This window comes from Cetorhinus maximus, chromosome 1 (assembly GCF_964194155.1).
Source record: "Cetorhinus maximus chromosome 1, sCetMax3.hap1.1, whole genome shotgun sequence".
NCBI classification, from domain to species: Eukaryota; Metazoa; Chordata; class Chondrichthyes; order Lamniformes; family Cetorhinidae; genus Cetorhinus; species Cetorhinus maximus.
In genome coordinates, this window is record NC_135879.1 from 130,941,948 (window position 1) to 130,968,795 (window position 26,848).

At 42.2% G+C, this 26,848-nt stretch overlaps 1 protein-coding gene and 1 long non-coding RNA gene across 5 annotated transcripts in view; both read left to right on the forward strand.

Moving 5' to 3' along the window:
- The window catches only part of LOC144683608 (uncharacterized), a 559,012-nt gene that overhangs the window by 82,431 nt on the left and 449,733 nt on the right, over positions 1–26,848 (forward strand). The window lies entirely within an intron of this gene.
- The window catches only part of ube2kb (ubiquitin-conjugating enzyme E2Kb (UBC1 homolog, yeast)), a 105,482-nt gene that overhangs the window by 42,824 nt on the left and 35,810 nt on the right, over positions 1–26,848 (forward strand). For 3 of the 4 annotated variants that reach the window (XM_078546739.1, XM_078546730.1, XM_078546758.1), the window contains exon 3: positions 23,011–23,069. The exons of the other annotated variant lie outside the window; for it this stretch is intronic. In XM_078546739.1, coding sequence (XP_078402865.1) covers positions 23,011–23,069 — 59 coding nt within the window. The remainder of the gene's footprint in view (positions 1–23,010; positions 23,070–26,848) is intronic. 4 annotated transcript variants of the gene reach the window in all.

The following is a 26,848-nucleotide window of genomic DNA, read 5'->3' on the forward strand; positions in this document are numbered from 1 at the left end:
ATACAAGACAAAAAGCTTAGGCATGTCTCTTTTTTCAGCAATACTTGAGCAGGCTATTGCTTTGTAGTTGCCGCTTGATAGCACTGTCAATGACACCTTCCATCACTTTGCTGATGATAGAGAGTAGACTGATGGGGTGGTAATTGGCTGGGTTGCATTTGTCCTGCTTTTTGTGTATAGGACATACTTGGGCAATTTTCCACATTGCCAGTTAGATGCCAGTGTTGTAGCTGTACTGGACCAACTTGGCTAGAGGTGTGGCTGGTTCTGGAGAACAAGTATTCAGTGCAATTGCTGAAATGTTGTCAGGGTCCACAGTCTTTGCAGTGTCCAGCACCTTCAGCTGTTTCTTGATATTGTGTGGAGTGAATCGAATTGGCTGAAGGCATCAGATGCTGGGGACCTGAGAAGGAGGCTGTGATGACCATCCACTCGGTGCATCAGCGGTATCTTTTGTATTAACATGCTGGGTGTTTGTGGAGCCATCTCCTCCAGTGAGTTGTTTCATTATCCACTACCATTAACGACTGGATGTGGCAGGACTGCGGAGCTTAAATCTGATCTGTTGGTTGTGGATCGCTTGGCTCTCTCTATCGTGTGCTGCTTACACTGTTTGGCACCCAAGTAGTCCTGTGTTGTAGCTTCACCAGATTAGCCCCCTGGCTTGATGGTAATGGTAGAGTGGGGGATATGCCAGGCCATGAGGTTACAAATTGTGGTTGTATACAATTCTGCTGTTGCTGGTGGCCCACAGCGCCTCATGGATGCCCAGTTTTGAGTTAATAGATCTGTTTGAAATCTATCCCGTTTAGCATGGTAGTAGTGCCATACAACACGATGGAGGGTATTCTCAATGTGAAGGTGGGACTTTGTCTCCACGAGGACTGTACGGTGGTCACTCCAACCGATACTGCAATGGACAGATGCATCTGCGGCAGGCAGGTTGGTGAGGATGAGGTCAAGTATATTCTTCCCTCCTTGTTGGTTCCCTCACCACCTGCTGAAGACCCAGTCTAGCAACAATGTCCTTTAGGACTCGGCCAGCTCAGTCAGTAGTGGTGCTACCAAGCCACTCTTGGTGTTAGACATTGAAGTCCCTACCCAGAATACGTTCTGTGCCATAGCCACCCTCTGCGCATTTCCTCCAAGTGGTGTTCAACATGAAGTAATCATTTACCAGCTGAGGTGGGGGCTGGTGCGGTTGGTGGTAATCAGCAGGAGGTTTTCTTGCCCATGCTTGACCTGATGCCATGAGACTTCATGCGGCCTGGCACTGATGTTGAGGACTCCCATGGCAACTCCCTCCCGACTGTATACCACTATGCCGCCATCCCTGCTGGGTCTGTCATGCTAGTGGATTGGGATATACCCAGAGATGGTGATGGTGGTGTCTGGGACATTATCTGTAAGGTAAGTATCGTGAGTATGACTATGTCAGGCTGTTGCTTGACTAGTCTGTTGGTAGCTCCCAATTTTGGCACAAGCCCTCAGATGTTAGTAAGGAGGACTTTGCAGGGTCGATAGAGCTAAATTTGCAATTGCTGTTTCCGGTGCCTAAGTCAATGCCAGATGGTTTGTCCAGTTTCATTCCTGATAGATTTTCTAACAGTTTGATGCAGTTGAGAGGCTTGCTAGGCCATTTCAGAGGGCATTTAAGAGTCAATCGCATTGCTGTGAGCCTTGACAGTTAAGCACTGTTTGAATAAAAGCCAAGTACCGCAGGTGCTGGAAATCTGAAATAAAAGCAGCAAATGCTCTTAGAGTCATACGGACTCGAAACGTTAATTCTTGGTTTTTTTTCTCTCCACTGATGCTGTTAGACCTGCTGAGCTTTTCCAGCATTTTCTGTTTTTGTCTCCCCTTATATCTATTAGTTTGGTTTATTGAGACTTGGACCCTACTTTTGGACTTTACTAAATCACACTCAAACACGATAAAATTTCATCAAATTATGAGCACTCTTTCCCCACACCTTCTTTGGTACAAGGTTATTAGTTAACCCCGTCTCATTGCACAATGCTAAACCTAAAATACCCTGTTCTCCAGTTGATACGTAAAGTAGCTTCAACACCACGAGAAATGTATAGCTTTCATTTGAAGTTGCTGGCTATATAAAGGGAACATTCAATGGATTTTTTTTTACCTTTAGCTATGTGAGGAATCTCCAACATTAATCAGTATCTGAACTTGCATTACTACTTTGGTTGACAGTATAAAACAGCTGACGTGGTCCTGGTGCATAACCTAAACTGTCAAAATAAGTCAACTTGATGTTTGAAAAAGTGTGTTATTGTAATTTGCAAGCATAAATAAGTGGATATTAAGATTCTGGGAGATAATGAAAGGATATGAAAATAGACAAAAAAGCAGACTGATAGGAAAAGGAAGGTGACCAAAACCTGGGAAAGGATAGTTGAGAATTTTTGATTTAAATTTTACTTTCAAACCGTTTTTAAAGGCACAGTCTCCTCCACCGCAGGAGTTTGATGTGCCATTTCCTGTTTGAAACTGAAAGCTGCCCTATCCTCACCTCAGGCACTTTTCCTTCAATATTAGAGCAATTTTATAGAGTGCAAGTTGGCACACCTTCACTGAAATAAAGTACCAATATTTTTTTCTCTCTCCCTGTGCAGAAGCATGTTTCTTGTACTTGCTGTTTTGCAAATAGCTCAGCTGAATCAGCATCCAATTTTTAAACAGGTGTAGTGTGTTGGTTAAACCTATCCTTAGATGTGCTCTTTAAAACTTATGACAGATTTCCAATTTGGGGTCTTTAACTTCTTCAGAGAGCTGAAAAGTCATCAGAAATAAAAACACAATGCTCGAAACTCTCTGCAGGTCTGGCAGTGTCTGTGGGGAAATGGTTAACGTTTTGGGTTGATGATCTTTCATCAGTCCAGCATTTTCTGTTTTTATTTCAAATTTCCAGCATCTGCAGTAGTCCTTTACCTAGAGAATTTTGAAAGTCAATGACCTGTATCACAAGGAAGGATTAGACTGAAACTTCCAAGTGTAGAAGTGACTTGTGGGAGATATTTTTTTCACAGTAGTAACTATCCTATCTTATCTTTGATATTGCAAGAGTTGCTGGAATTAATACTGCTGAGTTACTGGAATTAATACTGCTAAGTTACTATTAATAATTAAATTTTTGCAATGAAAATTACTCATTTAATACAAGTTCACGTTTACTTCACTGTTGGTCAGGTAAACGACTGGGATATGCAATCTCGTACCTCATTTGGTAGTACTTCACTGTCGCAGGGTCAAAATCTTGGAATTTCCTACCACCCTGCCCCAATATCACTGTGGGTGTAGCTACACCACAAGAAAGCAGCTTACCACTACCTTCTCGAGGGCAATTAGGAATGGGCTATAAATGCTGGCCTCGCCAGTGATGCCCACACCCCATGAATGAATAAAAATAATCTCTTTACTCTAAATTGGAAGGTTGTGCATTGAGGCTTTCTTCCAGCACTTGAACAGATGTAGGTGAGCATTCAAATGCAGTACTCAAGAACCTACGTTTTGGTGAAAAAAAAGAGAGATGCCGTTGAAACTTTTCGTCTTATACTCATCAGGGCCGATGCAAGAATGCTGTTCCATTTGAAATTTGGCAATTTATACTGCATGAGAAAAGGGGTGCTGATTGGTTGCCATTGACTATCGTCGAGGTGTTGCCATGGTGAATACACCAAGGGTCTATTCTCCTCCATGCTTATGTTTAATTTGAAAAGGCCTGTACCAACCAACCCTTGCTTGCAAAACTCAGAACATAATGTCTAACATTAGATGTGATTCCATGATTGGGCAGCACTTTCTGAACAACCTTGAGTGTGATGAGTTATGCTAACAACCAATTTAAGATTTTCAGCCGGGCTCGCAATGTAGCTCACTTACACTTGGTAGATGTCACAGAGAAGCTATGCAGGGACCTGTCCTCTGCAGGCAAAAGGAATATGTCCAGACATTGAACTTTTTTGGAATAAACAAAAGCATTGGGGACAATAGCTCCCCGGTGCATTCGCCATGGCAATGTCTCAACCAATCAGAGCCGACTTGCCAACCAATCACCCCTTTTCTCAAGCAGTATAAATTGTTGTTCTCTTTGAAATTTGACATGAGGTGTCAGCTGTGGCTCAGTTCATAGCACCCTCGCCTTTGAATCAGAGGGTTGTGAGTTCATGTCCCACTCCCGGAAAAACCAAGAACTGTGATTGTACTCGAAGGAGTTGCAATCTGTGACTGTTGATAACTCGAAAGAGTTTGAAATTTGACATTTTTGTGCCTGCACTGCTGAGTGCAAGATGAAAAGCTTCGACAGCTTGCCTTTTTTCAGCAGTACTCAAGTTCTGAACTGCTATGTTGTTTAGGGTGTTGTCCTTCAGAGGCAATTCTATATTAATAGCAACAACTAAAGTCTTTAATGTACAATCCTAAGGTGTTTTACAGAGAGGAGACAAAATAGATTAAAATATTAAAGGAATTGACAACAGGTCAGAGTAGGAGACCTAGGAGAGATTACTCGAAGCTTGTTTGAAGAATGAAGTACACTAAGGTTTCCTAAGATAAAGAACTAATGTGATAATGGGGAGAAATTCCTGACAATAGTTGTTAAGACAGCTGGAGTCTATGCCACCAGTAGTTGGAAAAAGGAGAGATGAACTTAGAGTGGGAGAATAAAATTATGCAGGCTGACATTGTAGTGGAGAGATTGTAGCATTGGAAAGGGATGAGGTTGTAGAAGGTGTTGATATCTAGAACAGGGATTGTGCATTCGGTGCACAAGAAGGCAGGGAACTAACATAGGTAAGCGTGGAACAGGATCCAAACACTTAAATTTGAACAAGTTGGATTTTATGGGAAATAGGAGACTATGAAGAACGACATTGGATAAGTAGAGTCTAGAGGTGACATAGAGTGCATGGAACTTCGATTGAGGTGAGGTTAAAGTGGGCAGTATTGTGGTGGTACAAGGAACCAACCTTGGTAATGGATAGGATGTAGGGTTTGAAGTTCAGCTCTGGGATGATACCAAGTTTTCAGCCACCTGGTTCAGACTGAACAGGGGCCTGGAGAGGGTGGTGGATTCAGTGGTGAAAGAGCAGAGTTTTGGTCTTGCTGATTAAGGCAGTTTTTAAAAATTCATTCACAGGGTGTAGGCATCATTCACAAGGCCAGCTTTTATTGCCCATCTCTTATTGCCCTTGAGAAGGTGGTGGTGAGCTTGAACCACCACATTCCACCTGGCGCAGGTACTCCCACAGAGAGGGAGTCAGGGTTTTGACCCTTTGATCAAAGAACGGCGATATATTTCCAAGTCAGGATGATGTATAACTTAGAAGGAAATGTGCAGGTAGTGGCACCCTCATGCACCATCTGCTCTGCGAATCTAGAGTTGGAAGATCCAAGTTTGCAGGTAGTGGCTGCAGGCTTGGGAACATGTTGCCTGAGAAGACAGTCAGTTGCTGAAGTGCATCTTGAAGATTGTATGCATTGCAGCCACATTGCGCTGGTGGTAAAGAGAGTGAATATTTAAGATGGTGGTTTGGGTGCCAATCTAGTGGGCTGCCCTTGATGGTGTTGAGCTTTGAGAGTTGGAGCTGCATTCACCAGGCAAGTGGAAAGTATTCCATCACACCCCTGACTTGTGCCTTAGTTGAGAAGTGAACCACCTGCCACAGAATATTCAGCCTCTGTCTTGCTCCTGAAGATGAATGTGACTGTTGCAGTTAAGTTTCTGCTCAGTGGTGATCCCCAGGATGTTGATGGTGGAGAATTTGTGTTGGTAATGCTGATATATATCAAGGGATGTGTTAAACTCTCTCTTTCAGAGATAGTCACTATGGCGCAGGTATTATTTTTCGCTTATCAGCCCAAGCTTGAATGTGATACAGACTGCTCCATTAACTGACTGTTCTGGAGTTCACGTGGATGCTAATAGACCCCTGCGGTACATTTGAAGGAAAGCAGTGAGTTCATAATGTCCATCCTTGATAAATTAATATTGCTAAAATTGGCTATTTACATCATTACTGTTTGTGGAATCTTGCTCTGTAAAAATGGCTGTTTTATTGCTTACACAAATGACACTGCTTTGAAATGTTTGACAAATGTAACCAGACATTATAGAAATGTAAGTAGTTGTTTTCCTTTCAGTTGAATGCCACATTTATTCTAGTTATCAGGAAGACTTTGTATAATTGCTGAAATCTTTTAAGTAGTGGGATGCTGTGTTTTAATTAAACTCCAGCTATATTACTACATCATATGTGTAAGTTCCTACTGGAACAATTTTTGAACTCAACAACCAAAATCTCATTTTGTTAAACATGAGAATCAGAACAAATAATCACATTAGACAAGCAGATCATAATTTAACTTGTGAAATATTATTTTAAAAACTCGCACATTGTGTTGCTTCACCCTTTCTCGTGTACCACAAAGTGCTGCCTATGCATTGACTCACCTCATTTTATGCAATGAATGGAACTGACCAGACTCAATGCATGCAATGCTTTGCTCTGGCTATTTCCGTTTTCACATTGGGACCTGGTTGATACTGCTGGTTAATTTTCGACAGTCACAACAGTTAAGAAATCTAGTTCCCTTTTGATATAAATCTGAAAATTTCATGTTTTAAATTATCTTTTATTTATCTAATTTATCGAAGCTAAAAACAAAGTTTAATAAATGTATTGAGAGCGTGGGAAAGGGAAATGTTGGCCTTTCGAAAATAGATACAGGCAAAACAATAATGGGTAATGAAATTGCAGACTTGTGTAATATTATTTAACACCCAGTGGAGGAAAAGGACAAAATACCAGTGCTGCAAGGGTATTTAAAAATAAATCACTGGGAGGAACTTAGTGAATTTAGGTTACTTTCTAAAATCTGGTAATGGAGAAAATAATGTGCTAGACAAATCTCCAGGACCTAATGGTTTCATAACATTAAAATATAGGGGCAGGAGAAGACTATGCTTGAGGCTGCTTTGCCATTCAAAATGATCCTTGATGGCCTTTGGCTTCAACTCCGCTTTCCTGCCTACTTCCTTTATCCCCTGATTCCCTGAGAGAACAAAAATCTGTCTATTACAGCCTTAAATATACTCAAAGATGGAGCATCCGCAACCTTTTGGGGTAGAGAATTCCAAAGATTCAAAATCCTTTGAGTGAAGAAATTTTTCCTCACCTCAATACTAAATGATCACCCCTTTATCCTGAGCCTACGCCCTCATATTCTAGCTTCCCCAGCCAGGTGAAGCAACCAAAACATTGCCAAAAGAAAATGCGATATCTCCTCCCTCCTCCCTATACAAAAACTTCAGAGTGCAGTATGTTCATACACATGGGCAAAAAAAGCAAAATCATGCACCATGGCAATTTTCAAAGTATTTACAACTTGGAAAGCAAAGCTTGCTTATAAACTGCAACATGGTTTGAAGGACCAGTGAATGCACTACAGTACTGTACACTCAACCCACACAAGGTTTTCTATGTCTACCCAGTCAAGCCCCTTCGGAATCTTGTATGTTTCAATGAGATCACCTCTCATTCTTCTAAACTCCAGAGGATGTGGACCCACTTTACTTAGCCTCTCACAATAGGACATCCCTCTCAACCCAGGGACCAATCTAGTGAAACTTCACTGTACTACCTCCAGTGTAAGTAAATCTATCCTTCCTTAAATATGGAGACCCAAACTACATACAGTATTCCAGGTGTGGTCTCACCAAAGCCCTGAAATATTGTAGCAAGTCTTGTTTATTCTTGTCTTCCAGTTCCCTAGCAACAAAGGTTAACATGCCATTTGCTGCCTTAATTGCTTACTGTGCCAGCATGCAAACATTCTTTTAGGAGTAAACCCAAGTCCCTCTGAAAATGAACATTTACAAGCTTCATGGCTTTTTAAAAAATATTCTGCTTTTCCATTCTTATGACCAAAGTGAACAACCTCTCACTTCCCCTCATACTCCATCTGCTACCCACTCATGTAACTTGTTTACTTCTCTTTGCAGTCTTTGTGTCCCCCTCAAAGCTGGCATTCCCACCTAGCATTGCATCATCAGCAAACATAGAAAATAGGAGCAGGAGTAGATCATTCAGTCCTTGGAGCCTGCTTCTTCATTCAATATGATTATAGCTGATTCTCTATCTCAGCGTCATACTCCTGTGCTGTCCCCAGACCCCTTGATGCCTTTAGAGTCTAGAAATCTATGTTTCTTTCTTAAATATATTTAGTGACTTGGCCTCCACAATTTTCTGTGGCAGAGAATTCCACAGGTTCATCACCCTCCAAGTGAAGAAACTTATCTTCATCTCAGTCCTAAATGGCCTACCCCCTATCCTGAGATTGCAACCCCATGTTCTAGACCCCCCAGCCAGAGGAAACGTCATCCCTACATCCGGCCTGTCCAGCCCTGTCGGAATTTTATACGTATCAATGGGATCCCCTCTTGTTCTTCTAAATTTCAGTGAATACAGGCCAAGTTGACCCAATCTCAACCCTTACGACAATCCTGCCATCCCAGGAATCAGTCTGGTGAGCCTTCACTGCAATCCCTCTATAGCAAGTATATCCTTTCTTAGGTAAGGAGACCAAAACTGTGCACACTACTCCAGCTGTGGTCTCTCCAAGGCCTGGTGCAGCTGCAGTAAGGTACCCTTGCTCCTGTACTCAAAAACCCTTGCAATGAAGGCCAACATGCCATTTGCCTTTTTAACTGCTTGCTGCATCTGCATGCTTGCTTTCTTTCAGTGACTGGTGTACAAGGACTGGTATGGACAAGATGGGCCAAATGGCCTCCTTCTGTGCTATAACTTTTCTATGGTTCTAAGGACACCCAGGTCCCTTTGTATATCAACAATTCCCAATCTGTCATCATTTAAATAATACTTTGCTGTTCTGTTTTTCCTATCAAAGTGGATAACTTCACACTTATCAAAGTTATACGGCATCTGCCATATAGTTGCCTACTCTTCAACTTGTGTGAATTACTTTGAAGCCTCTTAACGTCCTCCTCACCACTCGTTCCCACCTAGTTTTGTGTTGTCAGCAAACTTGGAAATATTACATTTGGCCCAGTGTCCCTCTGTCTTTTTGTTAGTCATTAATATAGATTGTAAATAAATGAGGTCCCAGCACTGATCCTCACAGCACTCCACTAGTCACAGCCTATCAACTTGAAATAATTTTGTGATGTGGGTCAATATTTAGTTTGGGGACAATGCGTCAGGGCAAAGGGAATGTTCTCCAGTTGACAGGTAATGGTTCAGGTTCCACAGAGGTCTGTGTTGGGGCCTCGGCTCTTCACCACACTGTTGGATGAAGGAATAGAGAGTTGTTTATCCAAGTTTGCAGAGCTGTGGCAGATAGAGTTTAGTGTCAAGAAGTGTGAGCTCATCCACTTTGTATCAAAAAATACAAATTGGAATATTTTCTTAATGGTGAGAGACTAGAAGCTACAGAGGAGCAAAGTGATTTAGGGGTTCAGGTGCACAGATGCAGCTTAGAAAAAAATCAAGGGCTAATGGAATTTTGAACTTTATCTCAAGTGGCTTAGAATACAAAAGTAAGGAAGTGATGCTTCAGTTAGGCAGAACCCTGATCAGACCTCATCTGTTGTGTTGCGATTAATTTTGGGCACTGCACTTCAAGGAAGTTATATTGTCCTTGGAGGTTACCGATTCAGCAGAATGATGTTAGGTCTTAAAGGGTTAAATTATGAGGACAGGTTATATAAACTTGGTTTGTATTCCCTTGAGCTTAGACAGTTGAGCGATCTAATTGAGGTGTTTAAAGGGATTGGATACAATAGGCACACAAAGTATTTCCTCTGTGGGGGGAAATCCAGAACAGGGGGCATTTTCTTAAAATTAGCACTAGGCCACTCGAGTGAAAGCACAAAACATTTTTTTGCTAAAGGGTAATGGAAATAGTTTCATAAAGGCTGTGGATGCTGGATCAATTGCAATTTTCAAAACTGGTTCTATAGATGTTTGTCAAGATGCCCAGGAATATGGAGCAAGTGAGTTGAAGGACCCTGTTAATCACGATCTTATAGAATAACTCATTCTTGTACTATAGGGCATAGAACTGCTGCAGTAGCTGTAACTTATACAACTGCCATGGGAAATTCATACATGAGCAAGTTATTACAAGGCAGCAAAATACTACTAGAATATACAAATGAAGATTCAACTTTTTTGAATCTCCTAAACATAATTTGTTTCTTTTTCCTTTTTACCTCCCTGTGTAATGTGGTTTTCATAACAGAGAGTGAGGTGGAGACTTGCTTCCATCCTTGCAACTCTTTATCCAACCACAGTGCATTTCTATGGGTGACATGTAATAGCTTTCTTATAGGTGTCTTCTGATTGGTGTTTTGCCTGATTTACATTTCAAAAGGACACAGCTAAGATTGGGAAATTGACCACCTGGGGAATCAGCAGATGCAATCTCATATCTTTTTGTGCTGCTGTTACACGTTATTAGAGGAGTTGTGCTTGTTAATGTATGCCAATTGTGAAATAAATTCCTAAGCATTGTTACAACCAGGGGAGGACGGGTCAAATTGTCTTTGCCCTCTCCTCATTTGACAGTTTTTAAAAAAAAATTGGTATACTTTCCAATTCAGTGAGCACTCAACTCTTTACGTGCTGTCATCATAAAAGAACCAATAGGTACAGGTTTTCTTCAGTTTAACAATTGGATTTGGACAAGCTGAGTGAGTGGGCAAATGCATGGCAGATGCAGTATAATGTGGATAAATGTGAGGTTATCCATTTTGGTAGCAAAAACAGGAAGGCAGATTATTATCTGAATGGCTATAAATTGAGAGAGGGGAACGTGCAACGAGACCTGGGTGTCCTTGTACACCAGTCGCTGAAGGTAAGCATGCAGGTGCAGCAGGTGGTAAAGAAGGCAAATGGTATGTTGGCCTTCATAAGCCAGAGGATTCGAGTACAGGAACAGGGATGTCTTGCTGCAATTGTACAGGGCCTTGGTGAGACCACACCTGGAATATTGTGTGCGTTTTGGTCTCCTTATCTGAGGAAGGATGTACTTGCTATAGAGGGAGTGCAGCGAAGGTTTACCCGACTGATTCCTGGGATGGCGGGACTGACATATGAGGAGAGATTGAGTCGATTAGGATTATATTCGCTGGGGTTCAGAAGAATGAGGGGGGGATCTCATAGAAATCTATAAAATTCTAACAGGACTAGACAGGGTAGATGCAGGAAGGATGTTCTTCCTTGGTGGGGGAGTCCAGAACCAGGGGTCACAGTCTGAGGATATGGGGTAGACCATTTAGGACTGAGATGAGGAGAAATTTCTTCATCCAGAGAGTGGTGAGCTTGTGGAATTCGTTACCACAGAAAGTAGTTGAGACCAAAACATTGTAGGTTTTCAAGAAGGAGTTGGATATAGCTCTTGGGGCGAAAGGGATCAAAGGGTATGGGGAGAAAGCAGGAGCAGGCTATTGAGTTGGATGATCAGCCATGATCATAATGAATGGCGGAGCAGGCTCAAGGGGTCGAATGGCCTACTCCTTCTCCTAGTCTCTATGTTAACAAACAGAGGTTTTATTATCCTTAAACCGATCTAAGTAAATAAAATATGCACTGACTTTCATGCGTGCACATAGTTGAAGTTCACACAGACACAAATGCAGATTACAGAGTGGGGAAGGATAGATTGGCCAAATTAGAGTCCATATAAGAAAGTAAGAGTATACAGTCTGTAGTTTGGTGACTTGGCTGACCTCTGGCTGAATTTGATGGTCTTGATACTTCCGATTTTAGTATGTAGGTAATTGAGTAGGTTGTGCTGTGTTGGATTCTTTTAAGAAATCTGTCTGCAACAGGGTGTCCTTGGGTGATCACTCTCAGCAAACTAGGCTCAAAGCTAATGAGGTGGGTTGGAGAAAAGAAAGGAGGAGCCCCTCTAAGGTCTCCCTAAGTTGTTTGTTCTCAGGTCTGCTGAGAAAACGTGCTTAGAGCATACAAAGGGCTGGCTTGTCATATGACCTTCCTTCTCCAACTGCTAGGGGGATTTTAAAAATGACATTGTGTATTCTAAAGGTGATTTGATTTGCTTATGTCTGGAAGTTAACTTAGCCAGAGTCCTATTGTCCATGCGATTAGTCTTAATGGCCCATCTCCAATAGTTGAATACCTCAGGTATAAAAACAAAAAACTGCGGATGCTGGAAATCCAAAACAAAAACAGAATTACCTGGAAAAACTCAGCAGGTCTGGCAGCATCGGCGGAGAAGAAAAGAGTTGATCTTTCGAGTCCTCATGACCCTTCAACAGAACTGAGTAATATTAGGAGAGGGGTGAAATATAAGCTGGTTTAAGGTTGGGGGGTGGGGGGGGTGGAGAGAAGTGGGGTGGGGGGTGGTTGTAGGGACAAGCAAGCAGTGATAGGAGCAGATAATCAAAAGATGTCACAGACAAAGGAACAAAGAGGTGTTGAAGGTGGTGATATTATCTAAACAAATGTGCTAATTAAGAATGGATGGCAGGACACTCAAGGTACAGCTCGAGTGGGGGTGGGGTGGAAAGACTAACAGGGCATTAAAGGTATAGATTTAAAAATAATGGAAATAGGTGGGAAAAGAAAAATCTATATAAATTATTGGAAAAAACAAAAGGGAGGGGGAAGAAACGGAAAGGGAGTGGGGATGGAGGAGGGAGTTCAAGATCTAAAGTTGTTGAATTCAATATTCAGTCCGGAAGGCTGTAAAGTGCCTAGTCGGAAGATGAGGTGCTGTTCCTCCAGTTTGCGTTGGGCTTCACTGGAACAATGCAGCAAGCCAAGGACAGACATGTGGGCAAGAGAGCAGGGTGGTGTGTTAAAATGGCAAGCGACAGGGAGGTTTGGGTCTTTCTTGCGGACAGACCGCAGGTGTACAGCAAAGCGGTCGCCCAGTTTACGTTTGGTCTCTCCAATGTAGAGGAGACCGCATTGGGAGCAACGAATGCAGTAGACTAAGTTAGGGGAAATGCAAGTGAAATGCTGCTTCACTTGAAAGGAGTGTTTGGGCCCTTGGACAATGAGGAGAGAGGAAGTGAAGGGGCAGGTGTTGCATCTTTTGCGTGGGCATGGGGAGGTTCCATAGGTGGGGGTTGAGGAGTAGGGGGTGATGGAGGAGTGGACCAGGGTGTCCCGGAGGGAACGATCCCTGCGGAATGCCGCCAGGGGGGGTGAAGGGAAGATGTGTTGGTGGTGGCATCATGCTGGAGTTGGCGGAAATGGCGGAGGATGATCCTTTGAATGCGGAGGCTGGTGGGGTGATAAGTGAGGACAAGGGGGACCCTATCATGTTTCTGGGAGGGAGGAGAAGGCGTGAGGGCGGATGCGCGGGAGATGGGCCGGACACTGTTGAGGGCCCTGTCAACCACCGTGGGTGGAAAACCTCGGTTAAGGAAGAAGGAGGACGTCAGAGGAACTGTTTTTGAAGGTAGCATCATCAGAACAGATGCGACGGAGGCGAAGGAACTGAGAGAATGGGAAGAAGTCCTTACAGGAAGCGGGGTGTGAGGAGCTGTAGTCGAGGTAGCTGCGGGAGTCGGTAGGCTTGTAATGGATATTGGTAGACAGTCTATCACCAGAAATTGAACAGAGAGGTCAAGGAAGGGAAGGGAAGTGTCAGAGATGGACCATGTGAAAATGATGGAGGGGTGGAGATTGGAAGCAAAATCAATAAATTTTTCCAGGTCCCGATGAGAGCATGAAGCAGCACCGAAGTAATCATCGATGTACCGGAGAAAGAGTTGTGGGAGGGGGCCAGAGTAGGACTGGAACAAGGAATGTTCCACATACCCCATAAAGAGACAGGCATAGCTGGGGCCCATGCGGGTACCTATAGCCACACCTTTTCTTTGGAGGAAGTGAGAGGAATTAAAGGAGAAATTGTTCAGTGTGAGAACAAGTTCAGCTAGACGGAGGAGAGTAGTGGTGGATGGGGATTGTTGGGGCCTCTGTTCAAGGAAGAAGCTAAGGGCCCTCAGACCATCCCGGTGGGGGATGGAGGTGTAGAGGGATTGGACGTCCATGGTGAAGAGGAAGCAGTTGGGGCCAGGGAACTGGAAATTGTTGATGTGACGTAAGGTGTCAGAGGAATCACGGATGTAGGTGGGAAGGGACTGGACAAGGGGAGAGAGAAGGGAGTCAAGATAACAAGAAATGAGTTCCATGGGGCAGGAACAGGCTGACACGATCGGTCTGCTGGGACAGTTCTGTTTGTGGATTTTGGGTAGGACGTAGAAGCGGGCCGTCCGAGGTTGGGCAACTATCAGGTTGGAAGCTGTGGGAGGAAGATCTCCAGAGGAGATGAGGTCAGTGACAGTCCTGGAAACAATGGCTTGATGTTCAGTGGTGGGGTCATGGTCCAGGGAGAGGTAGGACGAAGTGTCTGCGAGTTGACTCTCAGCCTCCGCGAGTTAGAGGTCAGTGCGCTAGACAACAACAGGTGACTGTTATTGATGCCTTGCTAATGAGACAGGAGTTTCACACTCCCCTGAAGTCATTGTGTTTGGTTTTTTTAGACAGATTGACACCACTCCAATTAATTGGAATGTGGAATGTATAGTAATTCAAATTAGGGTTGGCTGTCTTGGACTGAGAGTTCAGTCACTTTAGTCTGTTTTTTAAAAAGGCTGTTTTTCAGGTTTTCAGCCAGTGTATGAAAATCATTGTTTGGCATAAAACACATCTTCATGTCAGCATTGTTTCTATAACATGCCAAGTGTTGCATTTTAACATATTTTTCCTGTTCATCATGATTTGTGTCATACTTAAACTTCTGTATCAAAAAGAATTTTAAAAAAATAAAGGCAGTAAGTTTTAATATATACAGAGAAAACCATAATAGCTGGAAATACCTCAACTGATAGGCTTTAGCATGTCACAATTCTGTTGGAGTTTACTAATCACATTTGTTTGGAAAAAGTGAAAGAAAGCTTGAGTTCTGACTTGTTACGTGAACATCATTCAAACTTTAAACCCGACTGTTGTTCAATTAAAAACACTTAGACTTTATAGTCTCAAAGTCGTCTCAAGGTATACAGCTTTTCACTTTCGCAACAGAATAACAGATCAGTTCATTTCTGAACGCCATATCATCCGACTTTTCATTAGCAAATCTACAGGAGATTTCCTAATGACATTTTAAATGTACACTGCTGTGTATTTTGTATCTGTCACAACTTTTGTTTTTGTTTCCTGGCATTATACCTTTTTGATTGGCCCATTAAAAAATAGAATTTTGAATACTTAACTCTTTTTAAAAAATAAAAAGACTTGTTTCACTGCCCCTGAGTAGAAGACTTGAGGCAACTTCTGGCGAACATTTATGCAAAGCCAAAGCTGCTTTGTGCAAAAGCTAACCGTCAAGAGTATAATCTAAACTACCTCTAAGGCAGAGTGATACAGTTCTCCAAGAAATCTCATTCTGCTTCATTCAGGCATCAGGTCAGGCTCAGGCACTGGGTTCACTTGCATTAAAAGTTGTGTCAGTGCAAAGAAAAATTGCTTGTCACTGATGTTGTTGCAGCCTAAATGCACCCTAAAGGACTTCTTTACAAGTTCTTTCACCAGAGTGATGCCATCTTCTCTTCAAAGCACTCGTGAAAATAGCATTGAAGCATGAACTTTTGAATGTTTGAAGAAATCCTTTGACATGAAAAGTGGTGTATTTGATATCTTTATACTTTTATGAATTAATAGATAAAAGATAGATAGTAGATAAAATACTTAGCAACTTTAACAGTCATGACTGAAAATGTTTATATTCAATCCAAAAAAGCATTTAGTTCATTGCTTATGGAGAGATATCATCCAGATTTACCTTTAAAACCTTCCTTTCCCTCATGCTGCAGATTCAAGGATCTTCCTTTTCCCACCCAAATGATAAACCCGAGGATCCCTCCTGCAGTGAGCCAAACTTCAGGACCACCTCTGTAGTGCTCACAAGTCCTGAGGTTCGCCTACTGTAGAGCTCTAAAATCTCCATGAATCCCACTTCAAATGCTGTTTAATGTCAAATAATTACTTCCAGTTAAGTTTATCCTGCCTACTAATTTGCTGTTTATCCTCTGCTTTAATTAAAGTTAAGCGAGGAAAACTAAGTGCATTGGTAAAGGAAATAAATGTTTTTTTTATTCATTATTCATTGCTGGCTAGGCCAGCATTTATTACCCATCCCCTAATTGCCCTTAAGAAGGTGGTGGTGAGCTGCCTTCTTGAACTGCTGCAGTCGTTGTAGAGTACAGTGCTGTTAGGGAGGGAGTCCCAGAATTTTGACCCAGCGACAGTGAAGGAACGGTGATATATTTCCAAGTTAAGATAGTAAGTGGCTTGGAGGGAAACCTGCAGGTGGTGGTGTTCCCATGTGTCTGCTGCCCTTCTCCTTCTAGATGGTAGTGCTCGTGGGTTTGGAAGGTGCTGTCTAAGGAGGTTTGGTGAGTTCCTGCAGTGCATCTTGTTGATGATGCACACTGCTGCCTCTGTGTGTCAGTGGTGGATGGAGTGAATGTGGGTGGGGTGCCGATCAAGCGGGCTGCTTTGTCTTGAATGTCAAGCTTCTTGAGTGTTGCTGGAGCTGCACTCACCCAGGCAAGTGAAGAGTATTGCGTCACACTCCTGACTTGTGCCTTGTAGATGGTGGACAGACTTTGGGAGTCAGGAGGTGAGTTACTCGCAGCAGGATTCCTAGTCTCTGACCTGCTCTTGTAGCCACAGTATTTATATGGCTGGTCCAGTTCAGTTTCTGGTCAATGGTTAAACCCCCCCCCACCCCCCCAGGATGTTGATAGTGAGGGTTTCAGTGATGGTAATGCCATTGAATGTCAAGGGGTGAAGGTTAGATCCCCTCTTGTTGGAGATGGTCATTGCCTTCCACTTGTGTGGCGCTGTTACTTTCTACTTCTCAGCCCAAGCCTAGATATTGTCCAGGTTTTGCTGCATTTGTACATGGACTGCTTCATTATCTGTGGAATCGCAAATGGTGCTGGACATTGTGCAATCGTCAGTGAACATCCTCACTTCTGACCTTATGATGGAAAGAAGGTCATTGATGAAGCAGCTGAAGATGGTTGGGCCAGGACACTACCCTGAGGAACTCCTGCTGTGATGCCCTGAAACTGAGATGATTGAACCTCCAGCAACCACAACCATCCTTTGTGTTAGGTATGACTCCAACCAGCGGAGAGTGTTCCTCCCGATTCCCATTAACCCCCGTCTTGCCAGGGCTCTTTGACGCCACGCACTGTCAAACTCTGCCTTGGTGTCAAGGGCAGTCACTCTCACCTCACCTCTGGAGTTCAGCTCTTTCGTCCATGTTTGAACTAAGGCTGTAATGAAGTCAAGAGCCCTGGTGGAACCCAAACTGAGCATCAGTGAGCAGGTTATTGCTAAACAAGTGCCGCTTGATAGCACTATTGATGACCCCTTCCATCACTTTACTGATGATAGAGAGTAGACTGATGTGGTGGTAATTAGCCCAGGTCGGATTTGTCTTGCATTTTGTGTACAGGATATGCCTGGGCAATTTTCCACATTGCTGGGTAGATGCCAGTGTTGTAGCTGTACTGGGACAGCTTGGCTAGTGGCACGGCAAGTTGTGAAGCATAAGCCTTCAGTACTATTGTTAGAATATTGTTAGGGCCCTTATCCTTTGCAGTATCCAGTGCCTTCGGCGGTTTCTTAATATCACGTGGAGTGAATCAAATTGGCTGAAGACTGGCATCCATGATGCTGGGGACCTCCGGAGGCACTTCTGGCTGAAGATTGTTGCAAATGCTTCAGCCTTATCTTTTGCACTGATGTGCTGGGCTCTCCCATCATTAAGGATGGGGATATTTGTGGAGCATCCTCCCCCACTGAGTTGTTTAATTGTGCACCACCTTTCAAAGCTTAGATCCGATCCTTTGGTTGTGAATTGCTTAGCTCTATCACTTGCTGCTTATGCCGTTTGGCATGCAAATAGTGCTGTGTTGTAGCTTCACCAGGTTGAAACCTCATTTTTAGGTATGCCTGGTGTGCTACTTTTGGCATGCCCTCCTGCATTCTTCATTGAACCAAGGTTGATTCCCTGGCTAGATGGTAAAGGTAGAGTGGGGAAATGCCAGGCCATGAGGTTACAGATTGTGGTTGAGTACAATTCTGTCGCTGCTGATGCTTATGGCCCACAGCACCTAATGGTTACCCAGTCTTGAGTTGGTGGATCTGTTTGAAATCTATCCTATTTATCATAGTGGTAGCCCCACACAACGCGATGCAGGGTATCCTCAATGTGAAGATGGGACTTCATCTCCGCAAGGACTATGCATTGGTCACACCAGTGATACTGTCATGGACAGTTGCCTCTGCGGCAGGCAGGTTGGAGGATGAGGTCAAGTATGTTTTTTCCCCTTGTTAGTTCCCTCACCACCTGCTGCAGACCCGGTCTGGCAGCTATGTCCTTTAGGGCTTAGTCTGTAGTGGTGCTACCGAGCCATTCTCAGTGATGGGCATTGAAGTTCCCCACCTGCAGTATTTCCTTCAAGTGGTGTTCAACATGGAGGAGTATTGGTTCATCAGCTGATTGGGGGGTGCTAGCGGTACGTGGTAATCAGTAGGAGGTTTTCTTGTCCATGTTTGATCTGATGTAGAGAGATTTCATGGGGTCTGGAGTCGATGTTGAGGACTCTCAGGGCAACTCCCTTCTGACTATATGCCACTGTGTCGCCACCTCTGCTGGGTTTGTCCTGCTAGTGGGACAGGACATGCCCAAGGATAGTGATGATGGTGCCTGGGACATTGTAGGGTATGATTCCGTGAGTATGACTATGTAAGACTGTCACTTGACTAATCTGTGAGACAGCTCTCCCGATTTTGGCATTAGCCCCCAGATGTTAGTAAGGAGGGCTTTGCAGGGTTGATAGGGCTGAGTTTGCCGTTGTCGTTTCCGGTGCCTAGGTCGATGCCGGGTGTCCATCTGGTTCCATTTCTTCTAGACTTTTTGGCAGTTTGATACAACTGAGTGGCTTGCTTGGTCATTTCAAAGTCAAGCACATTGCTCTGGATCTGGAGCCACATGTAGGCAGACCAGCTAAGGACAGCAGATTTCTTTCCCTAAAGGACATCGGTGAACCAGATGGGTTCTTATGACGATCAACAATGGTTTTGTTGTCATTGTTAGACTTTTAATTCCAGATTTTCATTGAATTCACATTTCACCATTTGCCCTGGTGGAATTCGAACCCGGGTCCCCAGTGGTTTTGTCACTAGTCCAGTGACAAAATCACTAAGCCACCACCTTCCCCAAATGTATGTTGCACAAACTCTTATGTGCTTCGTACCTCTTTGCTTGCTGATTTACGTTGCTGTCCAGTCTAACAATTCCTCAAATTTATAATTATTACCCTTGTGTTAAACTTCCTCCATGGCCTTATCCCTCCTGTCACTGTAATCCTGTACAGCCCTCGAAGTACTCTGTGTTCTTCCATTTTTGACCCGACCTGTGGCGGCCATGCTTTCTACTGTCTAGGTTCCAAGTTCTGGGATTCTCTCCCTAAAATTCTGTAGCTTGCTCGCTCTTTCTTTAAGATGCTGTCTGAAACCTTCTTTGACCAAGTTTTGATTAAGTATCTTAACCTAGTGAGCTTAAGAGATCCTACAACAAACTGCTCAGAGCAAAGCTGTGCAGTCCTGTCACATCCAGTTGTGGATGGGGTTGGGCAGTTAAATAACTAATGGGAGGAGGAAGTTCCATGTATGTTCTCATCCTTGATGGTGGAGCCCAGCATGAGTGTAAAATACAAGGCTGAGCCAACTTCAAATACCATTAGCAAGAAGTGTCAAATAGATGAATCTTTCTCTGCCTTCTCTTGAGGTGCCCACCAACAGAGAAGCCAGTCTTCAGTCAACTCTACTTCACCTGATATCAAGAAACGGCTAAGTGCACTGGATACAGCAAAGGCAATGTGCTCCGACAGCATTTGGACTGTAGTACTGAAAACATGTGTGCCAGAAGTAGCTGCCCCCCTAGCCAAGCTGTTCTAATATAGCTACAACATTGGCATCTATGCTACTAGGTGGAAAATTACCTGAGTATGTCAGACCCACAAAAAGCAGGATAAATCCAATCCAACAAATTACTGCCCTATCCACCTACTTTTAATCATCGGTAAAGTGGTGGAAGGTGTTGTCGGCAGCACTTACCAGTCACCTGCTCACTGATGCTCAGTTTGGGTTCCACTCGGAACACTCAGCTTCAAATCTCATTACAGTTTTGGTCCAAACATGAACAGTAGAGCCGAATCCCAGAGGTCAGATGAGAGTGACTACCCTTGACCTCAAAACAACTTTTGACTGAGTGCGGCATCAAGTAACCCTCATAAAATTGAAGTCAGTGGCAATTGGGAGTAAGCTCTTCACTGGCTGGAGTCGAAAAGGAAAATGGTTGTGGTTGTTGAAGGCTGATCACCAAAGCCACAGGACATTGCTGCAGGGCAGTGTTGCAGGCCTAACTGTCTTCAGCTGCTCATCAATGCCCTTCCCGCCATTATAAGTTTAGAGTGGGGGTGTTCTCTGCACAATGTTCAGTTTCATTTGTAATTTCTCAAATACTGAGGCAGTCCATGCCTGTATGCAGCAACACCTGGACAACATTCAGACTTAGGATGATAATTGTCAAGTGACAGTTGTGCCACACAAGGAGTAGGCAGTGATCTCCCAACAAGAGTCTAACCATCTTCCCATGAGATTCAATGGGATTACTATCACCGAACCCCTCACCATAAACATTCTAGGGATAACCATCAGTAATAAACTTAACTGGATCAGGCATAAATACTGTGGCTACAAGAGGGGGGTCAGATGTTGGGTATTCTCTGGTGAATGACTCACCTTCTGACTTTCCAAAACCTTTCACCATCTACAAGGCACATGTGAAGAGTGTGATGGAATGCTCACAACTTGTCTGGAAGACTGCTCCAACAATACCCAAGAAACTATGCGCAATCCAGGACGAAAGCCCTCTTGATTGGCACTCCCTTTGCAACCATGTCTGCGGTGTGTACAATCTACAAGGTGCACTGCAGCGATTTGCCAAGGCTTCTAAAAGCATCTCCCAAATCCGTGACTTCTGCCTAAAACGACGAGAGCAACAGGATGATGGGAACACCCCTCCTGCAAGTTCCCCTCTGAGTCATACACCATCCTGACTTGGAAATATATTGCTGTTCTTGCATTGTTATTGGATCAAAGTCATGGAGCACCCTCCTGAACAGTACTGTGGGAGTACTTACACTTCATGGATATAGTGTTCAAGAAAGTGACACTCCACCACCACTTTGTAAGCAATTGGGGATGAGTTAAAAACACTGTGATACCAACATTCCTTGAACGAATATATTCCTTGAACGTATCCTTATGTGACTTGTCAAGTTTTGTTAATGTTTTTGTGACGCACCTTGGGTACTTTGCTATGTTAAAACTGTTACTTAAATGCAAGTTATTGTTGTACTCTGATTTACAAGCTGTGCTATAGGGAATAAATAAATAAAGGTGACTACTGTTCCGCAAGACTAAATAGAATTAAGATCAAAGTTGTTTGGTGACAGCAGTGGTATTGCCTGATTTCATAAGTTAATGGACTTGTAATACATTGATGTGACATTGTATGGAAAAAGTTCTATTTACTGGGAAAAATCTGCATGCTGCCACAATAGCTAGTGATGGAACTCATCATAAAATTGTCCAGTATCAGCATGTTTAGTAGCAATGGAAGCAATGTGTACAAGTAAAAGCAATAACATGAACTTGCATTGTTTTATTAACCAAATTACATCCTGAAAGCTAAATCAATTCTTGAAATGAGACCAAAACAAATTATCCCAGCATGAATTTTTGCATTGCCGTAGTAATCTTTATATTAACATTTATAACGCAACTACAGAAATAGATTCTGCTGTTGAATAATTGCTGAAATGACAATTTTCATGTTAAATTAAAAAGATTTTAAAAAAAACAAGGGTTAAGTTACTGTATTTAAAATTTATGATAGTCTATGGTAACACCATAAAGGGTATGCAGTCAATAAGTGTGGATCACCATTTTAGTCGCTTGGGACCATGTTGCAATGAGTTATAGTCCTGCAACATGAATATTAATTTCACGCTTGCCTGTACCAAATCAGAGCTCAAAATACATGAGGGTGATGGTTAAATTCGCCCTGCAGTTTCTCTTTCATTCCATCAAATAGTTGAAATTTGAGATGAATCTGATCTTAGTTTATTATTGTAAATTGGGAATTGTATTTAGAATCCAAATTTGAGGGAAAATACCATGGGAACTAAGGAAGAATAGTATCCTGAATGCCTCATGTGAAAAGGGAAAAAAAGGAGCCCCCGAAAACCAAAATATAGCCCAAAAATTCAAAGTAGCCCTCAAAAAGAGCTCTTGGTGGGGAAGGTGGGGGTGCTGGGGTGGAATATTTCAACCCTTGTCCATGTACATACACAAACTTAGGTAATACATGAGTGAAGTCTGCAATGTTAAATTTAATAACATTGTAAAGAAATTCAGATCATGTTTATTGTTCACAATCATCTGGGCTGTGATGCAGGAATGAAGTTTAGTCTCAAAATTATCTTAACAGCAGATTCAACTTTGAAATTAATAGCTAGGTCACCCCATATTTCCCAAAGATGCTAATTGATTATTTGGAGGAAGGTATGTTGCAGGTTCAGTGGCCAGTTTTTAGTTCTTTGCTTTTCTTAGATTTCTGTGTTAACTTACTGCTTTGAGGAAATTATATTGTATAAAGTTCATAGGATTCTATGGTCACAGGCCAGTAGTATTTCAAATTTGGAAAAACTGAAGCTTAAATTTGACATTGCAGTGTAAAAACTTGTACAATTTCCAGTATTTTAATTGTAGTGTATGTTTCAAACACAAAATGAAAATGGTACTCTGTTAAATGACTTTCTAATGTATCTGCTTTGTATTTATGCAGGAGGGCGGTATCAACTAGAAATTAAAATTCCAGAAACATATCCATTTAATCCTCCAAAGGTGAGACATGTCTGTATACATGTGTTTCTGGATAAAATAGCAGGCAATGACTGTTAAATTTACTAGCAGTATTCGAACTAGGAATGAGTGACTCGCAGCTTGATACTTGTTGGCAGTTAAACTTTTAATGAAATATTATCTTTTGAACTATTGTAGCTATCAGTTAAACACTGTCAATGTTTGAACTATTGTTGCATCTTCAAATAGAATTCATAGTTATTTTAAATTTTGAGAGAAGTCTTCAAAACAGTTTTTTTTTTTCCTTTTTTTTTCTCTTTAGCAAAAAGTTATTCATGAACTTATAAGCCTCATTTGTTGTGTTCTTTTCTCCTTGGTGTCAGCCTTGACTCAGTGGTGGCATTCTCACCTCTTGTCAACAGTGTATTGATTGAAGTCTGACGCTGAGACTTAAGCATACTTTATTAAAGTGACACTTCATTTCAGTACTGAGAGGTGTTGCATTCTTTTTGGAGGGTGCTGCTTTCAACTGAGATGGTACACCAGACACTAACTCTGTCTGGCCCCTCAGTTGGATGTAAAAGGTTTGTGCCACTATTTGACAAAGAGCTATGGCATTCTTTCAGTGTCTTGGCCAATATTAATCCCACAAACATACCAATATCGCTAAAAGGGGTAGATGGTGACATAGTGGTAATATCACTGGACTAATAATCCAGAGACCCTGTCTAGTGCTCTGGGATGTGGGTTCAAATCCCACCATGGCAGCTGGTGGAATTTAAATTCCAGTAATAAACCTGGAGTATCAAGCTAGTATTAGTAATGGTAACCATGATAACTATCATCAATTGTTGTAAAAACCCATCTGGTTCACAAATGACTTTAGGAAAGAAAATCTGCCATTCTTACCTGGTCTGTCCTACAGGTGACTCTAGACCCACAGCAATGTGATTAACTCTTAACTGCCTTCTGAAATGTCCTATGAAGCCAAGGGCATTTAGGGATGGGCAACATATGCTGGCCTTGCTAGCAATTCCCATGTCCTGTGAAAGAATAATGGAAAACAGATTATTTGATTATTTATTTCATTGGTGTTTGAGAGTTCTTACAGTGCGCAAATTGATTGTCGCTTGTACTTCATTAATTGTAAAGTGCTTTTGGACATCTTGAGGTCAGGAAAGGCACTATATAAATGCTCGTCGTTCTATTTTTCTTTTTCCGGAGTGCATTTCACCCTTTTCTTGTTAGTGAAGTTGCATAATTTTGTTTCAGCGAGTTTTTAAAAAAACATGCTTCTGTTTTGTTCCATATTCACTCTTACTGTCGTTTATCTCAATGGCAAGGTGTTTTAGGGCATGCTGCAATGTCAATAAAAATATGTAAACCATATTGAGAGGAATTTGACATATTCCAATTACGGGGCTTTTGTAATGGAAAATTGTACAAGTACATTTAAGAAACGTGGTTGTGATCTTAGGGATGGAAGTTCAGTCTGCTTTTGTTGCTGGGAGGTGCATTTGTATGTTGAAAATAGTTAGAACTTTTATTGCATATCTTGTGCAAGCATTGTACCATGTATTCTGTATGTCCTATATTCTTTTCCAAGTCCTTGTGTGTGGTATTTGGTGACCAGAATAACTCCTGATAGGCAGGTGCAGTAGTGTCTGCAAATTTTGAATTTGAGAAGTAATTTTCTGTCTAGTGATACTGAGTGACCTTGTGCCCGGTTTGTGGGAGTATATATCAAAATAAGTATAAATGGTATATCTTTTAAGATTCCTTGTTTTCTCTAACTTGCTAATTTGTTATTTTGGATTATTTCTCTTTGCTCTTTGTTCTGATAGAAAAATCAACATGTGATCCTCAAGGATAGTAGTTTTTGGTTAAAAAAAATATTGCTGCATATTTTGAGGTTAACCAGGATGGTGTAATTTGCAAATTCACGATTCCCCACAACCCTGTCAGTTGTTTTTTTTTTGGATCTGTGAAATAGAGATGCAGTACATCTTCCCATTAGCTTTACAGTCAACTGTGAGGTACACATCAGGGTTTTGACATGGCAAGTGTACAATCCATATCTCTAGCTGATTAAGAGATGTGTAAGTTGTGCCAGATACAGATACAGACAGCTGCTATCATGTTATTGAGTTGGTGAAATCTTTTAGTTTAATAAAAGGGATTTAGCAGCCTTAAAATATCCAGTTTGGCATAAGCAAAGTTGAGTGCTGAATGGATTTGAATAGGATTACGTAAGCTGTTGAGTTGACCAGTCAAGAATTTATATTTTTGCTCTAATTTGTAACAAGCAAAAGAAAATTCTGCATCAGTAGTGAAGTAAGGTTTTTGGGTTGTGATTTATTTTCATATATGCTTGCTATACAAGCACAATAAGTTTTGTTTTGAAAAATTATTCCTTTTATCACCAGTGTGATTTAACAACTATGATAACATCTGTTTGAATGTTCCCTACGGTGGGGATTGTAAGGCCTGAAAAACAGGGACAGCAACCCCATGTATTGCTACCACCGGGGAGCTGAGGATCGTACTGGTAACAGAATTGGCTGCCTGCTCCCCGCTCCAAGGAGACAAGCAGCTAATTAAAGTTTTCTGTTTTTATTTCAGATTTCCAGCAGTATTTTGTTTTTATATTATATAAGCTAATTAGGGTGTTTGAACTTGCAGCATTGCTGGAACTTTCCTCACTGGTGGAACTACTGCCTACTATATGCAGGAACTGCCAGCTCTTTGGAGGCGGCTTCCATGTGCTGGCCTCCAGGACATTGGAGTCCAAGGCATCATGCCCCACTGACGGTGCGGTGTGGATGAAGGACTGCAATTGTGGCCTCATCCAATCCTCAATCCTGCAGTGTGTTCCCCCTCCATCACAATCGCTCTACTGGCTTCAGAAATCTTCATTTTCTGTATTCTGTGCCAACCAGCAAGGATGTTTTCATGTTTAGGTCCCCTCACAGCCTGTGACCTGCCTCAGCTGTGCCCTGCTCACCCAGTGGGGTTGCCCACTGGGAGCCTGCTGGCAAATGCAGAGGTGGGCAATTTGTTGACTGCCTCCTCACTGCCTCCAAGTGTGGGCTTAGGACCCCCATTTGGTCCTGACATCGGGGTTCTGAAGACTGTGGGGAAAATCCAGACCAACGTCTTTGAATTTTGAATCTTGAGTTCATTACCCCCAAAGTGCCAATACAATCCAGGCTTTTTTGGTAATCTGAAAGCCTAAAGAACGGTTGGTACATGATAAATTTTTGACATTTTAACTTGAGTATCATAGGCAAGTTGAGTCACCAGGTGTAGAGTGTAAAACTTTATCAAGTAGTCTGTTGTATTTAACAATGTGAAATAACCCTTGGGTAACAAGAATTTTCACCCACTCGGAACAAATAATTACTATTCGAGGACTTCATAAACTTTTTGATAATCAGAAGGCTTAGCATATAGACGAATTACAGTAGATTTTGTATTATCTGGCACTCTACCCACTGGAATTCTCTAGTAACCGGAATTTCTGACAGCTCAAATTTTTTCAAAAGCCGATCACTTTGTGTTCAGTTAATGCATCCTTTAAAAAACACACATAATAACAAAAGACTGTAAATCTGCAAAGTTGTTCTTAAGTTTTAAATTGAAGCTATTAAATTAATTGATCAATTTTGGCCATTGTGCCTAAACAAAGATATGCCGCAACTTGTCTTGTGTCCAGAGTAATGTGACTCCCCATTAACTGGCATTTTGATTAACCAGCACCGCCCATTCCCCAAGCATGCCAGATAACAAAGCTTTTACTGTACTTGACATACTGTTAGGAT